Source organism: Dipodomys spectabilis, unplaced genomic scaffold (genome assembly GCF_019054845.1).
Source record: "Dipodomys spectabilis isolate Male_0828 unplaced genomic scaffold, ASM1905484v1 ptg000018l, whole genome shotgun sequence".
In the NCBI taxonomy this organism is placed as follows: Eukaryota; Metazoa; Chordata; class Mammalia; order Rodentia; family Heteromyidae; genus Dipodomys; species Dipodomys spectabilis.
Window position 1 is genome coordinate 5,252,820 of NW_024870695.1, and position 20,459 is coordinate 5,273,278.

A 20,459-nucleotide genomic window follows, 5' to 3' on the forward strand; every position below is an offset into this window, starting at 1 on the left:
ATCCCTCAGCTCTTCAGCTCTTGAGCCATAGCTCCACTTCCGGCTTTTTTCTTTTTGCTTATGTGGTACTGAGGAATCGAACCCAGGGCCTCAAGCAAGCCTCATGAAAGCGCTCTACCACTGATCCACTTTCCCAGCCCCCTGAAAAATATTTAATTCAAAAGAATGTAGCAGTGGTAGAAATGAGAAGAGGAAAAAAAAAAATATATATATATAATAAAGAAAACAAAGCAAAATGGCAAAATAAATACTACTTCATCACTGATTATGTTAATGGATTCAACTCTCCAATTAAACTTCAGAAAACATTACATTTTTTACTGTACTTTGTGTGTGTGTGCGTGCACATATGTGCATGCGTGCACACGTGTATATGACTGAATCATGCAGGGCCTCATATTTGTTAGGCAAACAGTCTACCACTTGAGATATAGCCCAGCCTAAAGTAGTCTTGGAGCTCAAACTCTGGGCCTGGGCACTGTCCCTGAGTTTCTTTTGCTCAAGGCCAGCATTCCACCATTTGAACCAAAGGGCCACTTCCAGCTTTTTCTGTTTATGTGGTACTGAGGAATTCAACCCTAGGCTTCATGCAAGCTAGGCAAGTACTCTACCACAAAGCCACATTCCCAGGGAGACTTTTTAAAAAGTCTTTTTAAAAAAGCCACATTCTAAGGGATACTTTTAAAAAACTTGATCCTACAATGCTGTCTACAACAAATTCCCTTTTGGCTGGGCATACCTGTTAATCATACTTACTTGAGAGGTTAAGATCTGAGGATTGGGGCTCAAAGCTAGTATGGGCAGGCTTTAACATGTTTGACTTTCATCTACAATTAACCACCAGAAAAGTAGAAATGGAGCTGTGGCTCATATGCTAAGTACTAGCAAGTACTAAGCAAAAGAGTTCAGGGACAATACCCAGGCCCCTAAGTTTAAGCCCCAAGACTGGTACAAAATAAAATAAAATAAAAAGAAGTCCACTTTTATTCAAAGACACAAATTGGTTGAAAGTAAAATGATGGAAAAAAATATATGATGCAGCCAGGCGCTGGTGGCTCATGCCTGTAATCCTAGCTACTCAGGAGGCTGAGATCTGAGGATCGCGGTTCAAAGCCAGCCCGGGTGGGAAAGTCCATGAGACTCGTCTCCAATAAACCACGCGCTGTGGCTCAAGCCGTAGAGCGCTTGCCTTGAGCTGAAGAGCGCAGGGACAGCACCCAGGCCCAGAGTTCAAGCCTCATGACCAACCAAAAAAAAACAAAAACAAAAAACAAAAAACCCTAAGATAGGGACTTAAAAATTGCTATTAAGACAAAGATGGGAATTACATAATGATAAAAGGCTCAATCTGCTGGGTGCTAGTGGCCCATACTTATAATCCTGGTTATTCCAGAGGCTAAGATCAGAGGATCAAAGTTTTGAAGCTAGCCAGGACAGACAAATCTGTGACACTTTTGTCTCTAATTAAGCAGCATAATATATATATGAAAAAAGTGAAGCTGTGTGTATTTGCATACACCTGCAATCCCAGTACTTGGGAGGCTAAAATATAAGGATATGACTTTGAGGACAGGCTAGGCTACATACAGAAATCTTCTCTCAAAACCAAAAATGTTATATATAAAAACGTTGACAAGAATAAAATACTTAGGAGTAAACTGTACTCCTAGATGCCCACTTAAGAACTGAAAACACTTGGAAAAGCAAAGTCAGAGTTCAACAAAATAAATACCAGGAAACAAGTGTTTGAAAGGGGTAGGTGGGATTGAGAAGAGACGGGTAGATGAATGAAGAAGAGAAAGGGACAAATGCAGTCAAGAATTCAACATACACCCTCAAATTTAAGAAAGGGGAGAGAAGGAGTGAGTTGGGAGGGACAGATAAGAATGCTGAAGGGACAACACTGATCAAGACACATTACTTTCATAAACTGCTTTGTTAAATGGCAACTCTTTTGTACAACTACGTAAGGATAATAAAAAATATAGTTGAAAAAAAAGAATTGAAAACAAAGCTGGATGCTAGACAGTGCCCAGGATTTGGGTTCAAGTCCCAGGGCTGGCATAAAAACAACAAGAAAAGAATTGAAAACATATTTACACAAAAGCTTGTACATGTGTTATATATTAAACTAATATATTACTAAAATATGAATTATTATATATTAGAACATATTATATGAATATGCACTGTTCACAACTGAAAACAGTGGGAAATACTCACTGTCCACTAATTAATGAATATCTGAACTGCTATTTCTTCTCTACAATGGACAGAATTTAGCATTACAAATAAAGTCCTGATACATGTTCCAGGATGGATAAACCTTTGAAAACAACATGCTATGTGAAAGACACAAAATGCTATGTCCAGCAAAATTAATTTATATAACATGTCTATGAAAGCAAATAAAAAGGAACAGAACAGATTCGAAGTTGCCAGGGTTGGGAGAGGAAGAGTCAAGAGACAGAGACAGAGATAGAGACAGAGACGGGGAGTGATGGCTAACTGCTATAATCTTTTTGAAGTGATGAAAATCTTTTGGAATTAGATAATATTGCTGTACAACTTTGTAAATATAGTAAGTAGCACTCATTTCAGCTTTCAAATATTGCATATGGATTATACCTTAATTTTTTTGTGCTGGTTCTGGAGCTTGAACTCAGGGTCTGGGCACTCTCCTTGAGCTTTTTTGCTCAAAGCTAGTACTCTACCATTTGAACCACAGCTCCACTTCTGAATTTCTGATGATTAATTGGAGATAATAGTCTCACAGGACTTTTCTGCCTAGTTTGACTTTGAACTGTGATCCCTAGACCCCATGCTCCTAAGTAACTATGATTATAGATGTGAGCCATCAGTACTTGGCTCTTACCCTAATTTAAAAAAATTTTTGTTGTAATATATAGCACTTCAAATGCTATAAATACAGATGTGTTAGTATATGGGGAAAAGAGGAGCAAAGTTTCAAACTCTTGACAGTTTATAGAAAGCCAATCAGTGATAAGGGTGGGACTAGTTGGGGTGATGGCTTGCTCTTGGCTAGGAAACCCCTCTGTTCTGGTGAATCCTTTCACTATGTTTTAGTACCTTCAATAAGATTAGTTTATGAAGAGGAAGAATGTGAATGGCATATAACTTACTAAGCATTATGCCTCTAAGCCTTCAAATATCACTTTGTGGGACTAATGGAACATTAAAATCTGTTAAGTATTAATGGACAGTACAAGTGGGCTTCTCCACCTCTGCTTGCCACTCATTCCCTTTTCCAAACCATCAAGAATGCTTGTAAAACCAGGACAACTTAGCAAAGTTCATTATTTCAACACCTCACTCCTCAACAGCTCACTCATGGTCTCCTTGCCCATCATCTCAGCCTTTCCTCTTTGTCCGCCACCCCCCCACCCCCGCCCAATCTTGGGGGCTTGAACTCAAGGCCTGGGCACTGCTCTTGAGCTTCTTTTGGTCAAGATTAAGATTCTACCACTTGAGCCACAGCACCACACTTGTGGCTTTTTCTGTTTATGTGGTACTGAGGAATTGAACCCAGGGCTACACACATGCTAGGCAATCATTCTACCACTAAGCCACATTCCCAGCCTTCAGCCTTTCCTCTTAGGAGGCAGCCTTTCTCCAACTGACACTGGGATTCTAGCATTTGTTCACAAAAAAAGCCAAGTAATTATCAGTGAGTAATATTACAAGGGAACAGAAGCTGCATAGCAAAAGATCTGCATAGCTCCTAACACTTAGGAGACAAGAACCTGCCACAGGAATCTTTACAAATTCCTCACCACTTCTGAGTTTCAACTTTCTCATTGTAAAATGGAGATAACATTATCAACAATGTAATCGTTTGGGGGGAAATGAAACTAATATATTGTATTTGCCATGTGCCAAACACCTTTTTGAAAGAACTTTCAGCATAATACTCTTTGTAAAATAAATACTTAATAAATAAATATTGAAGAAGTGTTATAGAAGAGGAACATTACTAAGCTTCTAAGAGAAGAGAAAATGTTTTCTACATAGGAAGGAAGAATATGATGCAGCCAGGAAAAAAGGTAGAACAGTTGTTTTGAACACTTGTTTCTTTGTTTGTTTTTGAACTATTGCAATTAAACCACTAACTTGGATCATCCCAAAGGACCGGTCTGAATTATCTTCATCTTTTTCTTTTTTTCAGTACAAAAAAGTTTGAACTTGGGGTCTTGTCCTTGCTAGCAGATGATCTACTGCTGGGCTATGCTCCAGCCATTTTTTGACAAAGTTTTTTCTTTTTTCGCCAGTCCTGGGGCTTGAACCCAGGCCCTGGGCACTGTCCCTGAGCTTCTTTTGCTCATGGCTAGCACTCTACCACTTGAGCCACAGCACCACTTCCAGCTTTTTCTGTTTATGTGGTAAAGAGGACTCAAACTGAGGGTTTCATGCATGCTAGGAAAGCATTCTACCAATAAGCCACATTCCCAGCTCATGAGCTATTTTTTACATAGACTTTAGCTTTCTTCCTAGGCACACTATTCTGGACTATGATCTACCTATTTAGGTTTCCTATCATAATTGGAATGACAGGAGATTTTTGTCTCATGAACTCTGCCCAGCCTGGTCTGAAATGGTCATCCTTTCCATCTTGGCCTCCTACTCAGCTATGATGACAGAATGAGGTTTGTAACATGTAAGTAAGGTTTTATTTGACATATTTATCTTCTTTCTATTGCACTTACAACTGGTGTAAAAACTGCAATCCATGCCATGTCTGAAATGTTCCAAAGCTCAGTTCTATGAGTAAATTGCAACCAAGGTTTCTAAAAAAAAAAAAAGATATAAGCCAGAGAAGAATAGAAACATTCTTTTCAGAACAATTGTCATTTCAGTGATTCTAATTTACATATGAAAAATCATAACCTAAGTATTTTCTCTGTAGAATAATCTTGCTGTGGAAGGTATCAGATTATGACTTTCATATTTACAAGTGCATTATATTAGATACATAACAGTGCATGCTCAATCATCACTTAATGCCAAATGAACTTTATTTCTCCAGAACAGGGTATCCTAATTTCAGTGATATTGACATTTTGGGTTGGACAATTCTTTGTTGAAGAGGTTTGTCCTGATATCTGATATCCACCACAGTTGCCAACTTCTCTGGGTCCAAAATCACAGACTTGCTCTGGAATGATTTTCTGACTTGTACTGATTAAACCACTCATTTTTGCCAGAGACAAAAAAGATCTGCTCTGTAACTACCTTTTAATTCAATAATGGAGTTTCAAACTTAGGGCCTTGTGCTTGCTAGCCAGGTACTCTACTACTTAAGCTACTCTGCCAAGTCCTTTGCATTATTTATTTATTTATTCATTCATTCGCTCACTTTTAATGCCAGGCCCTTTCATATTATTTATTTATTCATTCTTTTTTTTTCTTTTTTTTGGGGGGGGTCCAGTTGTGGGGCCTGAACTCTGGGCCTGGGCACTGTCCCTCAGCTCTTCAGCTCAAGGCTAGCGCTCTTATCACTTGAACCACAGCACCACTTCTGGTTTTTTCTTTTTGCTTATGTGGTACTGAGGAATCGAACCCAGGGCCTCAGGCATGCAAGGCAAGCGCTCTACCACTGAGCCACCTTCCTAGCCCCTCATTCTTTTCTTTTTTATGCCAGTCCTGGGGCTTGAACTCAGGGCCTGGTACTATCCCTGAGTTTTTTTGCTCAAGGCTAGCACTCTACCACTTGAGCCATCCCTCCACTTTCTTGTTAGGGCTGGCTTCCAATGGTGATCCTCAGATCCTAGCCTCCCCAGGAGCTAGGATTACAGGTGTGCACCACCAATGCTTGGCTGCAATGGTTATTTTTGCAATAGGGATTCACTCTTTATCTGGGTCAATTGGGACTGTGATCCTCCTATTTGTGTTTCCCTAAATAACTGGAATGACAGAAATGGAGGCATTGGTTGAGATGGATTCTCACAAGCCTTTTTAGCACAGGTTTGCCTCCAACCATAATCTCCCATTTCATACAATTTAAGTAGCCCAGATTTATAGGCTTGAGTTACTGTGCCCACCTTAATTTTAGTAAGTTTCTACTAGCAAGCTTTTAATTCTACTTCAAAATGAGTAGTAAGATTCTAGATGAGAAAGTCACATTTGCAACTTACAAAAACTTCAGAAATGGTAGTGGTTCAAATGTGCGTCTTTCAATAGACTGTATTTTATTGCATGACAGATCTCTAGGAAATATAAAAGGAAAATGTTACATTGATTCATTATTAGATATATGATTAAAACAAGTAAATAGAAGAATTTTGAATTGATTAAACACATAGTCTTTTTTTTTTGGGGGGGGGGGGAATCTGGTCATAGGGCCTGAATTCTGGGCCTGGGCGCTGTCCCTCAGCTCTTCAGCTCAAGGCTGGCGCTCTACCACTTGAACCACAGCTCCACTTCCGGCTTTTTTCTTATGTGGTGCTAAGGAATCGAACCCAGAGCCTCATGCATGCAAGGCAAGCGCTCTACCACTGAGCCACCTTCCCAGCCCTAAACACATAGTCTTTATCTAAGCTCTGAACCTTTGGAGTTGTATTTCACCTTCACCTTCCTAATCCTGCTCATGCATAATAGTGTCCCCTTTATGAATTTCATTAACAAAACACACTACTATAGATCTTGATTAATTTTCCAGAGAGCAGAAGAATTATTAGGTGACTCTTTTGTATTCTGATCAAATTCAAGATTATGAACTCAAAGTTTTAAGCTCTAGGGCTGGGAAGGTGGCTCAGTGGTAGAGTGCCTGCCTTGCATGCATGAGGCCCTGGGTTTGATTCCTCAGCACCACATAAGCAAAAAGAAAAAAGCCGGAAGTGGCGCTGTGGTTCAAGTGGTAGAGCGCTAGCCTTAAGCTGAAGAGCTAAGGGACAGCGCCCAGGCCCAGAGTTCAGGCCCCACAACTGGACCCAAAAAGCAAAACAAAAACAAAGTTTTAAGCTCTATATTTAATTTCTTTATATATATTTTCAATATATATATATATGTGTATATAGACAGAGAAAGAGAGAGAGAGAGAGGTAGACAAGACAGACAGACAGACTTTCATTATGTTTTTGTAAGGCAGTTCAATACCAGAATAAAAAAATGGGGTGGGAAGGTAGCTCAGTGGTAGAGTGCTTGCCTCGCATGCATGAGATCCTGGGTTTGATTCCTCAGCACCACATAAGCAGAAAAAGCCGGAAGTGGTGCTGTGACTCAAGTGGTAGAGTGCTAGCCTTGAGCTGAAGAGCTGAGGGACAGAGCCCAGGCCCAGAGTTCAGGCCCCACAACCAACAACAACAACAAAAAAATACAGAATATGGGGCTAGGAAGGTGGCTCAGTGGTAGAGCACTTGCCTTGCATGCCTGAGGCCCTGGGTTCGATTCTTCAGCACTACATAAGCAAAAAGAAAAAAGCCGGAAGTGGTGCTGTGGCTCAAGTGGTAGAGCGCTAGCCTTGAGCTGAAGAGCTGAGGGACAGTGCCCAGGCCCAGAGTTCAGGCCCTACGACCAGACCCCCCCAAAAAATAAATAAAAATATAAAAAATACAGAATAAAATAATATTCCTTCATACTATTTGAAAGGCATTTACTCCTCTAATATATGACTGAATTAATTTTGAATTATACTTTCTATATTATTTGGGGTTCATATTAACTTATAATTCCATGAGTGCAGTTGCTCCAGTGTACTGTGGTGAAAATGCAAAAATCCCAGAGTAAGATTTTTATTTGAAAGTATCCATTCTTGACTACCACCAATTCTCTTCTTTTCATTGATTCTAGCTGGTCCCTTTTCCTCTGGATGAGTGTAAGTATCCTGACTAATATCCATCTCTCGTCTTACTCCTTCTAATCAATTTTGAACAAAGTCACCAGGAGTAGTTATCAAAGATTAGCATCACTTAGGAATAGTTGTTTTGCTTTTTTGGAGACAGGTTCTTGGTTGGCATGTAGCCCAGGTTGACCTCAAACAAATTTTTTTTGTGGAAGTCCTGGGGCTTGAACTCTGGGCCTGGTCACTGTCCCTGAGCTCCTTTTGCTCTGCCATTTGAGCTACAGCAAGACTTTCAGATTTTTCTGTGATTAATTGGAGATAAGAATCTCATAGACTTTACTGTCCAGGCTGGCTTCGAACCACAATCCTCAGATCTCTGCCTCCTGAGTAGCTAGGATTAAAGGTATGAGCCAGCAGTACTTGGCAAGCCTTAAATTTTTTATCTTCCTACTTTAGTCTGCTCAGACTTCCTTGGTCTTACCTACCATGCCCATGCCCATGCCCATGCCCATGCTGCTGCTGCTACTGCTTTCTTCCTCTTCTTCTTCTTCTTCTTATTATTATTATCATTATTACTATTTTGAGACAGTGCTCCAATATATAGAGCAGCTGGCCTGCAGCTCAAGATCCTTCTGCCCACTAGACACTAGTAGCACACACAGGCCTGTAATCCTAGTTACTCAGGAAGCTGAGGTCTGAGGACTGGGGTTCAAAGCTAGCTTGGGCAGGAAAGGCTGTGAGACTCTTATCTCTACACTAAACTACCAAAAAAGCTGGAAGTGGAGCTGAGGTTTAAGTGGTAGAGCATGAGCCTTCACTGAAAGAAGGTAAAGGACAGAGCCTGGGCTCTGAATTCTCGTCTCAGGACTGGCACACGTACACACAAAGATCCTCTTGCCTCAGCCTACTAAGAGCTGGGCCATATTCAACATAACTAACACATAGGATATCTGGGAAGGTTTGAAGATGCAAATTCTCAATCCTACCTTAGACTTACTGAATCAGTAACTGTGGGGGTGGTGTCTAGAACCAACTTCTATCAAGTCCTCCAGATGTTGCTGCTGCAGACTCAAGTTGTCTTAGAGTATAGTTCTGATCAACAAGGTTCCCCATCTTGGCTCCTTTGCTTTGCGTTCAAAGTCCTAGAAGGTCTGGCTCCAGTCTCCTACTCTCTTTACTCTCTTTTAGATGTTTTGACATTCCTCAAATATTTTTATGTCTTTTTTTCTCCCATTCTCCTTGCAAGTTAAGCATATTCTCCACAGGTTGCCTATCTGATGATTTCCAGTGTCCCTTTCAAGGTCCTGGGCAAACAGCATCATGCTGGCAACATTATCCCTGACACAGTTTGAAGTATTTTCCTCTGTGCTCTAGAAACAATTTCTACCTCCAAGCATCCAAATCTACCTTCTGTTTTCAGTTTTTATTAGTTTATATTAATTACATGAGAGGACTGTTACATTTCCACACATGCTCATACTGTATTCCAATCTCTCTCACTACTCTCTACTCTTCCCCCAACAGGTTTCTCTGTTCCTTTTCACAGTTGGCACACTATTCTGACAGCACTCAACTTCCTTCATCCATTACCGTGTGTTGTGTGTGTGTGTGTGTGTGTGTGTGTGTGTGTGTTAGTACTGACGAACTCAGGGCCTCACTTTTTCACTTGCTCAAGGCTGGTGCTCTACCACATCTCCACTTGCTATTTACTTGGAGATAAGACTCAGATTTTTCTGCCAAGGCTCGCTTTGAACTGTGATTCTCTGATCTCAGCCTCCTGAGTAGCTGGATCATAGGTATGAGCTACCAATGTCCTACATCCTGCTTTCTGTTACCTTTTTTTTTTTTTGCTGGTCCTGGGGCTTGAACTCAAGGCTTGGACACTGTCCCTGAGCTTTTTTGCTCAAGGCTAGCACTCTACCACTTCAGCCACAACTCCAGCTTTTTTGGTGGTTAATTGAAAAGAAGGATCTCATGGAACTTTCCTTCCTGCTTGGCTTAACTAGGAACTGTGATCCTCAGATCTCAGCGAGTGACTAAGATTACAAGTATGAGTCATTGGCAACTGGTTTTACCTCTATTTTTTTTTAAAAATTAAAAAAATTTTTTTTTGCTGGTCGTGGGGCCTAAACTCTGGGCCTGGGCACTGTCCCTCAGCTCTTCAGCTCAAGGTTAGCCCCTTACCACTTGAGCCACAGCGCCACTTCCAGCTTTTTTCTGCTTATGTAGTGCTGAGGAATCAAACCCAGGGCTTCATGAATGCAAGGTAAGCACTCTACCACTGAGCCACCTTCCCAGCCCTCTACTTCTATTTTTGGGGGAAAAAAAAAAGTTAATTAAATTACTAAGCTAACTAACATAGTAGCTTAATGAAAGAATACAGAACTCTCAATCTCTAAATAGAAATGCTATTCAAGTATTCCTTCCTTAGCAACAAAACTACTGAATTTTTTTTTCTGTAATTAGTGAAGAGTTAGAGCATTAGACATGGAGAATATACCTGTAATTTCAGCTTCTGGGAAGCTAGAGGAAAGCAGATCTAGAGTCTGTGGCCAGCTAGGGCCACAAACCTTCCAAAAGAATATTAGGGGGGCTGGGAAAGTGGCTCAGTGGTAGAGTGCTTGCCTTGCATGCCTGAGGCCCTGGGTTCGATTCCTCAGCACCACATAAGCAAAAAGAAAAAAGCCGGAAGTGGCGCTGTGGCTCAAGAGGTAGAGCACTAGCCTTGAGCTGAAGAGCTGAGGGACAGTGCCCAGGCCCAGAGTTCAGACCCCACGACTGGGCCAAAAAAAAAAAAAAAAAGAATATTAGGAAAATTTCTGGTATACTTATGATAACATTTCTATATACTATACTTACTTAAGCATCACTTCAATTATTTATTTTGGTGGGTGGTCGTCTAAGGGAGAAATCTTGCCATATAGCCCAGGCTGGCTGCCTACTCTTGATTCTCCTGCCCCCATCTGCTGAGTGCTGGGATTTTAGGCATTGCATCACTACTACCAGCTTCATATATCTATTTTCAACACGCATATAGCAATTCTTTCACTGAAATCCTTACTATCAATCTGGCCTCCTTGTGGCATAATCATCTTGATATTATTTATGTAACTGATCTGTTTAGCTCTTTAATATTTAAATATTAATTCAGATTAAATTGTGAAAACAACCAGGCAATAGTGGTTCATACCTATAATCCTAGCTACTCAGAAGGTTGAGATTTAAAGATCTTACTTTGAAGCTAGCTTGGGCAAAAAAGTCTTAAGAGATTCTATTATTCAACCAACCAGCAAAAAAAAGTTGGAGTGGAGGAGTGGCTCAAGTGGTAGATTGCTAGCCATAAGTACAAAAGCCTAGGGATGTCAAGTTCAAGCTCTGGGCTTATGATATTCTAAAGTTAATGTAAGTGGTTAGATTTCCTTCTCCTTTAAGCAGCTTTGGTTCTTTCTATCCTATCCTACAAATCCTATTTTTTCAAATATTTATTGTAAAGGCCAAATAGTATTTTAGTCTTTGTATATTATAGTCCATCTATGTTGTATGTTTCTCTTTTTTTCTTCTTGTTGTGACAGTACTGGGACGTCAACTCAGAGCCTTGCCTAAGGACTGAAAGCCTTGCCTTCCCTTAGCTTTCTCTGCTCAAGGCTAACACTCTACCACTTGAGCCAAACCTTTACTTCCAGTGGTGTTTTTCTGTAGGTCCTTCTCAGGCTGGCTTGTACGATGATCCCCAGACCTCAGCCTTCTGCATAGTTAGGATTATAGGCATGAGACAGCTACACAGGTCTTATCATCATTTTTCTCAGTAAGGGCTGTTTAAATGATTAACATAAATTAAGCTGATAACATATGCAAAGTATTTAATGCTAGAGAGGGGCTGAGATGTACACAGAATTAACTGCAGAATTTATTGCTGGATTAGATTTTAGTAATTATCTAATTTGAACCCCTGTGCATTTCACATGTAATAGACTCATAAATCAATATGCTGGACTGAATAACTTACAAATACTCAAGGGACAGCAGGCCTTCAAATGAATCCTTATGTAATTCAGTCAGGCGATTTTCACTGAGAATTCTGGAAAACAAAAAGGTTATTTCTGAATCAAAATAAATCAAGCAGCTGGAGAATACTAAGTGGTAGAAAGATTTGGAGAACTGAAAGTTGTCTTATTTTGTGACATGGAATGTAGAATGGCACACATTTTTTTAGGGCAATTAACATTCCTGTATACCATCGTACTATTCACCCTAACAATACCATTTCTAGATGTCTATTCTACAGAATGACTCAGCCAAGTAAGTATATACAGAGATGTTCATGGTAGCCATGTATGCAACAAGTAAATGACATGTTCTAAACAACAGGAAAATGGTTAAACCATGAGCTAAAGATACTATGGAATGTTATGCAGGAATTTAAATGAATAGGATAACCTTCTATGTACAAGGGAAGAAAAAAAATGATGGTTCAGGGCTGGGAGGGTGGCTCAGTGGTAGAGCGCTTGCCTTGCATGCCTGAGGCCCTGGGTTTGATTCCTCAGCACCACATAAGCAAAAAGAAAAAAGCCGGAAGTGGCGCTGTGGCTCAAGTGGTAGAGCGCTAGCCTTGAGCTGAGGGACAGTGCCCAGGCCCAGAGTTCAGGCCCCATGACCCGAACCCCCCCTCTCCTGCAAAAAAAAAAAGTGATGGTTCATAAAGTCTAGTCACAGGATATTACCATTTATTTTTTATTATTTATTTATTTTTGTTGGTTGTGGGGCTTGAACTCCGGGCCTAGGCTTTGACCCTCAGCTCTTCAGCTCAAGGCTAGCACTCTACCACTTGAGCCACAGTGCCACTTCCTATTATCTGATTCATTTATTGGAGATAAGATTCTCAGGGGCTTTCCTGCCCAGGCTGGCTTTAACCATGATCCTCAGACCTCAACCTCCTGAGCTAGGATTACAGACGTGAGCCACCAGCACCCATCGGATGTTACCATTTATGTAAGGAAAAAGAAAACCAACTGGCCACATGTGGCTCATGCCTGTAATTCTAGTTACTGAGGAGGCTGAGAGTTAAGGATCGTGGTTCTAAGCCATCCCAGGTAGTAAAATCCCTGTGAGACTCTTACCTCCACTCAAAAGCTCAAAGTGACAGAGTGCTAGCCTTGTGCATAAGAGCCCCATGACCAACAATAAAAAAAAAAAAAACAAGAAAAAGAAAACCATATAACAAATATCTTTTGTTGTTTTTAAATATGTATGTAGGCAAATGCATAGGAAAATAACTAGGATGGGTTTTTTTTTTTTACTATATGTTATTTTATCTCTGTCCATTAAGTAGGTAATCATATACTATATATATAGTGGAAAACATATTTCAAAGAGGGCCCATGAAAATGTATCTTTGTTTATGTAATTCTGAGGTTTTTTTTTTTTTTTTTTTGGGTCCGGTCGTGGGGCCTGAACTCTGGGCCTGGGCGCTGTCCCTCAGCTCTTCAGCTCAAGGCTAGCACTCTACCACTTGAGCCACAGCGCCACTTCCGGCTTTTTTCTTTTTGCTTATGTGGTGCTGAGGAATCAAACCCAGGGCCTCGAGCATGCAAGGCAAGCGCTCTACCACTGAGCCAACTTCCCAGCCCAATTCTGAGGTTTTGAACTCAGGTTTTTCACTGTTTTTTGTTTGTTTTTGGTCAGTTATGGGGCTTGAACTCAGGGTGCTGTCCTTGAGCTGCTTTGTGCTCAAAGCTAGCACTGTACCACTTGAGCTACAGTACTACTTCTGGCTTTTTCTGAGTAGTTTACTGGAGATAAGAATCTCATAGGCTTTTCTGCCCAGGCTGGCTTGGAATAGCAACCCTCAGATCTCAGGCCTCCTGAGTAGCTAGGATTACAGACTTGAGCCATCAGTGCCCAACTCGCTGGTTATTTTATTATTTTTTTGCCAATCTTGGGGCCTGAGTTCAGGGCCTGAGCACTGTCCCTGAGCCTGTTTGTGCTCAATGCTAGCACTCTACTACTTGAGCCACAGCACCACTTCCACTTTTTTCTGAGTAGTTTATTAGAGAGAAAAGTCTCATGGATTTTCCTCCCCTGGCTGGCTTTGAACCACGATCCCCAGAACTTGGCCTCCAGAGTGGTTAGGATTACAAGCGTGAGCCACAGGCACCAGGCCTCACTGGTTATTTTTAAGATAGGGGCTCACTTCCTGCTCAGATGTGTGCCTGAGTTGCAGTCTACCTACTTTAGGCTTTCTGTATTTGTTGGGATGAGAGGTATGTACCACTGAATCCAATTTCTGTCTGGAAAAAAGTGGAATATCAAGTATCTTTTTTTCCTGAACAGCCTGGAAGCACAATCCTCTTGACATTCTCCCATGTAGCTTGGGATGACAGGTCATACCACAGTACCTAACTCTTGGTTGAGAGAGTTTTGTAAACTTTGAGTCTTGAACTGTAGTCCTTCCAATATATCAGCCACCTTAGTTGTATAGCTAGGATTACAGTTATGAGCCAATGGCATCTGACTGAAATTTTTATCATTTTTTTCATAATGGAGATAGGGCCTCATGCATGCAAGGCAAGCTCTGCCACTAAGATATGCCCACATTCCTCAAGAAATTTAACATTTAAAATAGCCACAAAATTTCAATCAATAGAAGTTGATTTGAGATGTGGTAGGAAATTCCTTTTCAGAGGTATTGACCAAGAAGGATCCTACAGTTCATATTTAGGATGAATATACTTACAACTTCCCAACCCAACGGTATGTTTTCCATACATTTTCTTCCAAGTAAGAAATAGAGTTTCCTTGGAAATTTCTGTGAAGAAACACAGTTCATTTATTTGAACAAGTAGGAAAAGAAAGATCGGGATAAGTTGAAGAATCACTATAACCCTGTGGAAAATAATCAAGTAAAGTAAAAAGTACCATCACCTTTCTATGTTCCAAAGCTTTGAACTTCCTTGTTTTTACAATAAATAATGCCAGGCCAGCTGGGTGCCAGTGGCTCACGCCTGTAATCTTAACTATTCAGGAAGCTGAGATCTGAGGATCGAGTTCAAAGCCAGCCTGGGCAGGAAGGTCCATGAAACACTTTTTTTTTTTTCCATCAGTCCTGGGGCTTGAACTCTGAGGCTGGGCGCTGTCCCTCACTCAGCTCTTCAGCTCAAGGCTAGTGCTCTACCACTTGAGCCATAGCACCACTTCTGGTTTTCTGGTTGTTAATTGGAGATAAGAGTCTCACGGCCTTTCCTGCCTGGGCTGGTTTTGCACCTCGATCCTCAGATCTCAGCCTCCTGAGTAGCTAGGATTACAGGCGTGAGCCTTGCTATGCGATTTTTAACTTGAGCCTGGCTATGTAACTTTTTTTTTTTTTTGGTCGGTCGTGGATTACAGGCGTGAGCCACCAGCGCCCGGCTTGGCTATGTAACTTTTAACTCCAATTAACCACCAGAAAACTGGAAGTGGCACTGTGGCTCAAGTGGTAGAGTACTCACCTTGAGCTGAAGAGCTCAGAGACAGCACCCAGGCCAAGTTCAAACTATGTGACCAACAAAAAACAAAACAAAATAATCATAATGCCAGGCCATTGGTGCAAAAGATGGGATATCTCACTGGAAACTCAATCTCTTTTGTATATGTAATGGCACCCTGTTATTCTGAATGTATCTCTCCACCCCACCCCTGCCAATTGTTTTTAAACTGATTCCTACAGTAAGGAAATAAATAGTTCAACAAAAAACGGGGCAAAAATCTACCACTATTTCAAACAGAACAAAGAAACCCTCTGTCATGTAGTACTAAAAGTTTGCCTAAGTAAGGGCACTTAGAAGGAAGTGCATCCTAGGAAGGGAAAGTAGAATTAGAAATTAGAGGAACTACTGTGCTAGTATGGAAAGATCTCTTGCATATGTTGCATAGGAAAAAGCACAGGAGTATAGTATTACCACATCAGAGAAAAAAATGCACAGGAAAGAAACTGGAAGGAGGAAAACATACTAAAATAGTAAAAAGGGTTCTCTTATAGGTGGTATAATGCAAAAGAGGTAATAGTAGTTGAGAGAGGCTGCATACATTCACATCTTATCCTATATACTTCTGTGAATGTGTGTGTGTGTGTGTGTGTGTGTGTGTGTGTGTGTGTGTGTGTGTGTGTTGCTGAAGATTGAATGGAAACTGTGTACTAGGTAAGTACTTTACCAGTGAGCTACATCATTTTTTTTTTGTCAGTTGTGGGGCTTGATCTCTGGGCCTGGGCACTATACCTCAGCTCTTCAGCTTAAGGCTAGTGCTCTACTGCTTGAGCCACATTACCACTTCCAGTTTTCTGGTGATTAATTGGAGATAAGAGTCTCATGGCCTTTCCTGCCCAGGCTGGCTTTGAACCGTGATCCTCAGCTCTCAGCTTCCTGAGTAGTAGGATTATAGGCGTCATTTTTTAAAGAGGTAGACTATTGCTATGTAGCTCAGACTGGCCTCAAAACCCAGACCTAGCCAGGTGCTGGTGGCGCACAACTGTAATTCTAGCTACTTAGGAGGCCGAGATTTGAGGATTATGGTTCAAAGCCAGCCCAGGCAGAAAAGTCTGTGAGACTCCTATCTCCAAGTAACTACCAGAACTGTGGTTCCAAGGGATAGAGCACTAGTCTTAAACTCAGGGATCGTGCCCAGGTCCTGAGTTCAAGTCCCACAACAATAAAACAACAACAACAAACCAATCCAGATCTAACCTGTCTCAGCCTCCTGTGTGCTACAATTATAAATGCCTGCCTCTAAATCTGACTTTTGTGAATTTAAAAAAAAAAAAAATATGCATATATGCATGAAAGGGGCTATTAAATACTTTGTTTCATTTCAAATCTGTATAACTTTACCTTTAATTCTGTCCTTACCCCTCAGCAGCAACTTTCCTGCTCAGCTTATATACACTTCATCTGGCAGTGGAATAGAGAAGAATTAAGTCTGCTCATCTATCTAGTGAATACCTTCCACTCAAGTACAACCTTTCTGATTGCTTGCTGATGACAATGCCTAAAACTAAACTCATCTTTCCTGACAGCTCTGCCATTCCATTACATCACCATCACTATCATGTTCATCTAGGACAGGAATGGGGGAGTCCTATTTTCTATATACCCCAGGCCCAACTATACCCCAGTCCATTACTAATTCCTGTCTGTCTTTCCTTATAGGAAATCCCAGTGTTTTCTTTCCATTTTCATCACAATCACTCTGACTCAACAACTTTTCAATTTACACCTAGATTTTTCTAGAGCTTTCTAGTAGGTCTTCTGAATTCAACTTTCCCTTCTAAGACCACTCTATAGATATATCCTAAAACATTCCTCTAGCATCTGGGTGGTACAGGACTGTGTTCCCAGTACTCAGGAAACTGAGATATAAGGACTGAGTTTCATTCCAGACTAGACCTGCATAGTAAGTTACAGTTCAGACTGGGCTATCTAGACCAAAACCCTGTCTAACAAAAGCAAACAACAAATCCTCTCTTGTTATCTCTCTTGCTTGAAAAGTTTCCATGGCTCCAAATCTCATTGTACAACCTTCAAACCTCTAGAGTTGATATTGAAAATGTTAACTATGTCTTTCATTGCTTCCAACCTCAATTCTTTTCGGACAGACTGTTCTAATATATCCTGATGGGAACAGTAGCCATGCATTTGTCTAGGCTCTACTTTCTGGTTTTTCACCACTTAACACACTCTGTAAGCTCCAGGTAAAGTTTTAGCTTATCCATGTAGTGTGTGTGTGTGTGTGTGTGTTTGTGTATCTATCTATATCTATACCTCTATCTATCTTTATGTATATATACATATATATTTTTTTTGTGAGGCTTGAACTCTGGGCCTGGGAGCTGTCCCTGAGCTCTTCAGCTCAAGGCTACCACTTGAGCCACAGAGCCACTTCTGGTTTTCTGGTGGCTAATTGGAGATAAGAGTGTCATAGACTTTCTTGCCCAGGCTGGCTTTGAACTGCAGTCCTCAGATCTCAGCCTCCTGAGTAGCTAGGATTACAAATGTGAGCCACCAGCGCCCAGCTCCATGTAATTTTTTTTTCAATAACTTCAACAACCAAGTGTTTATAGATTATGAAGAATGACAACACCTAGTCTACATCTCTTTTAGTACTTCATTATATATCATCTCTCTTTTTATGCTTGTTCCATTTCTTCCTATCTACTGCTTTGTGTTCTATACATATTGTGCTACTTCTTAGACTACCACAGGACTTCGTCTTCAGTTTGGTCCAAAATGAATCTATATATAAAGACAGATGAATTCTGAACATAAACAAGGGACTAACACATAACAGCTAATATTCATGTATTCTAGGTACTGAGATAAGAATTACATGTTTACTTTGGAAAAAGTATCCCAGTTTACCGTGTTGAGTTGGCATTGTACAGAAATTAATAGCCATATTGGTCTAGAAATGTTAAACTTAATTTTTTTCCATTTGAACAGGGGTAAACACACTGTATTAAATATGTAAGGTCTTATCTACGTGGGTTTGATTACAGAAACTAATAAAGTATTCTCTGAATAAAAAAAAAAGAATTACGTGTTTATACTCACTTAAATTGACAACCATCCTATGAAATGGTAACTAGCACAATGTCCATTTTACAGATGAGGTAACTGAGTCACAAAGCTAAAATAATTTGTCATGCCTAAAAAACTAATCAATGAAAGACCTGAGTTCAAAACCCAGCTAATCTCTTTCCAGACTCTACTCTTAAACATGACACTAATATCACTGAGACAAGTTATAAAGAAGGTGGAAAGGGGGCTGGGAAGGTGGCTCAGTGGTAGAGCGCTTGCCTTGCATGCTCAAGGCCCTGGGTTCGATTCCTCAGCACCACATAAGCAGAAAGAAAAAAAAAAGCCGGAAGTGGCGCTGTGGCTCAAGTGGTAGAGCGCTAGCCTTGAGCTGAAGAGCTGAGGGACAGCACCCAGGCCCAGAGTTCAGGCCCCACGACCGGACCAAAAAAAAAAAAAAAAAAAAAGAAGGTGGAAAGCTGGGCACTGGTGGCTCATGCCTGTAACCCTAGCTACTAACGAGACTGAGATCTGAGAATCAAGGTTCAAAGGCAGCCTGAGCAGGAAAGTCTATGACACTCTTATCTCCAATTAATCATCAGAAAACCAAAAGTGGCTCTGTGACTCAAGTGGTAGAGCACTGACCTTGAGCTGAAGAGCTCAGGGACAGCTCCCAGCCCAGAGTTCAAGCCTCACAACCAACAAAAAAAAAAAAAAGGAGAAAGAGAGCAATCACAAAATCCTGGAGAAGGGGCAGGGAAGGTGGCTCAGTAGTAGAGTGCTTGCCTTGCATGCCTGAGGCCCTGGGTTCGATTCCTCAGCACCACATAAGCAAAAAGAAAAAAGCCGGAAGTGGCGCTGTGGCTCAAGTGGTAGAGTGCTAGCCTTGAGCTGAAGAGCTGAGGGACAGTGCCCAGGCCCAGAGTTCAGGCCCCAGACCAAAAAAAATAAAAAATAAAAAAATAAAAATCCTGGAGAAAGAATACAGTACAAGCTAAAGATAACAGGAGAAAGTCAGAGATGAGATGAAGACCTTGAGAAGAACTTGAGAAAAAGAAGTTGCCATGTTGAGAAGAATGCTTAGCACAAAGGAGGAAAGGTGATGCTTACAACACAGTAAAGATTTTCTTCTTGGTGTGGGGATCTGGCACTGGTACTCGGCGGAGCTTCTGTGCTGGGCTGAGACCAATACACAACATTGTCTGTTCCTGGCACGTACAGAGCTCACATATGTTGATTTTTGAAGTGGACATCTGTCCAATTTGCACAGTTAAAACCTTTTCAGTGACAGGATTTGCAGAGAACTGAGTCATGTTCAATCCCAGATTCAAAGGTTGCACTGTGATTCTAGTCATGGGGATGTTTGGAAAAGAAGCTGTAGAAAATATAGCCTGTGCAGTTGGTAAAATTGGAGGATGAGTTGGAGTTAACTGCATGGATGGAGAAACCTCTGTAGTAGGTTTTGGAGTCAGGTTTGGTTGTTGGGCCTGAACCTGGGCAGGTGGCGAAGAGGGAGGAAAAATAGGAAAAGGAGAAGGGGGAGAAAGAAGAGGAAGAGGAGGAGAAAGGGGAGGAAGAGGAGGAGAAGGGGGAGGAAGAGGAGAAGAGGGAGGAAGAAGAGAAGGGGGAGGAAGAAGAGGAGGAGAAGGGGGAGAAAGAAGAGGAGGAGGAGGAGAAGGGGGAGGAAGAAGAGGAAGAGCAGAAGAGGGAGAAAGAAGAGGAAGAGGAGAAGCAGGAGGAAGAGGAGGAGGAGAAGAAGAAGAAGAAGGAGGAGGAGGAGAAGGAAGAGAAGGAAGAGGAGGAAGAGAAGGAGGAGGAGGAAGAGGAGGAGGAGGAGGAAACAAAGGTGGAGGAGGAAGAGGAGGAGGAAGAGAAGGAGGAGGAAGAGAAAGAGGAGGAGGAGGAAGGCTAGGAGGAGGAGGAGGAGGAGGAAGACTGTGAGGAAGAGGAGGAGGAGGAGGAAGACTGGGAGGAAGAGAAGGAGGAAGACTGGGAGGAAGAGAAGGGGGAGCAGGAAGACTGGGAGGTAAAGATGGAGGAGGAGGAAGACTGGGAGTACTAAGAGTGGGAGTGGAAGGAGAAACAGTTAGAGGTGAATGAGGAGGAAGAGTGGAAGG

At 41.4% G+C, this 20,459-nt stretch overlaps 1 protein-coding gene across 1 annotated transcript in view; it reads right to left on the reverse strand.

Annotated features, from left to right (window-relative positions):
• The window catches only part of LOC122103566 (leucine-rich repeat-containing protein 37B-like), a 44,222-nt gene that overhangs the window by 21,606 nt on the left and 2,157 nt on the right, over positions 1–20,459 (reverse strand). Inside the window, exons 2-6 of the mRNA XM_042674172.1 lie at positions 19,453–19,835; positions 14,532–14,603; positions 11,805–11,876; positions 6,153–6,224; positions 4,725–4,805 (exon numbers count right to left, since the gene is read on the reverse strand). Of these exons, the coding sequence (XP_042530106.1) occupies positions 4,725–4,805; positions 6,153–6,224; positions 11,805–11,876; positions 14,532–14,603; positions 19,453–19,835 (680 nt within the window). The remainder of the gene's footprint in view (positions 1–4,724; positions 4,806–6,152; positions 6,225–11,804; positions 11,877–14,531; positions 14,604–19,452; positions 19,836–20,459) is intronic.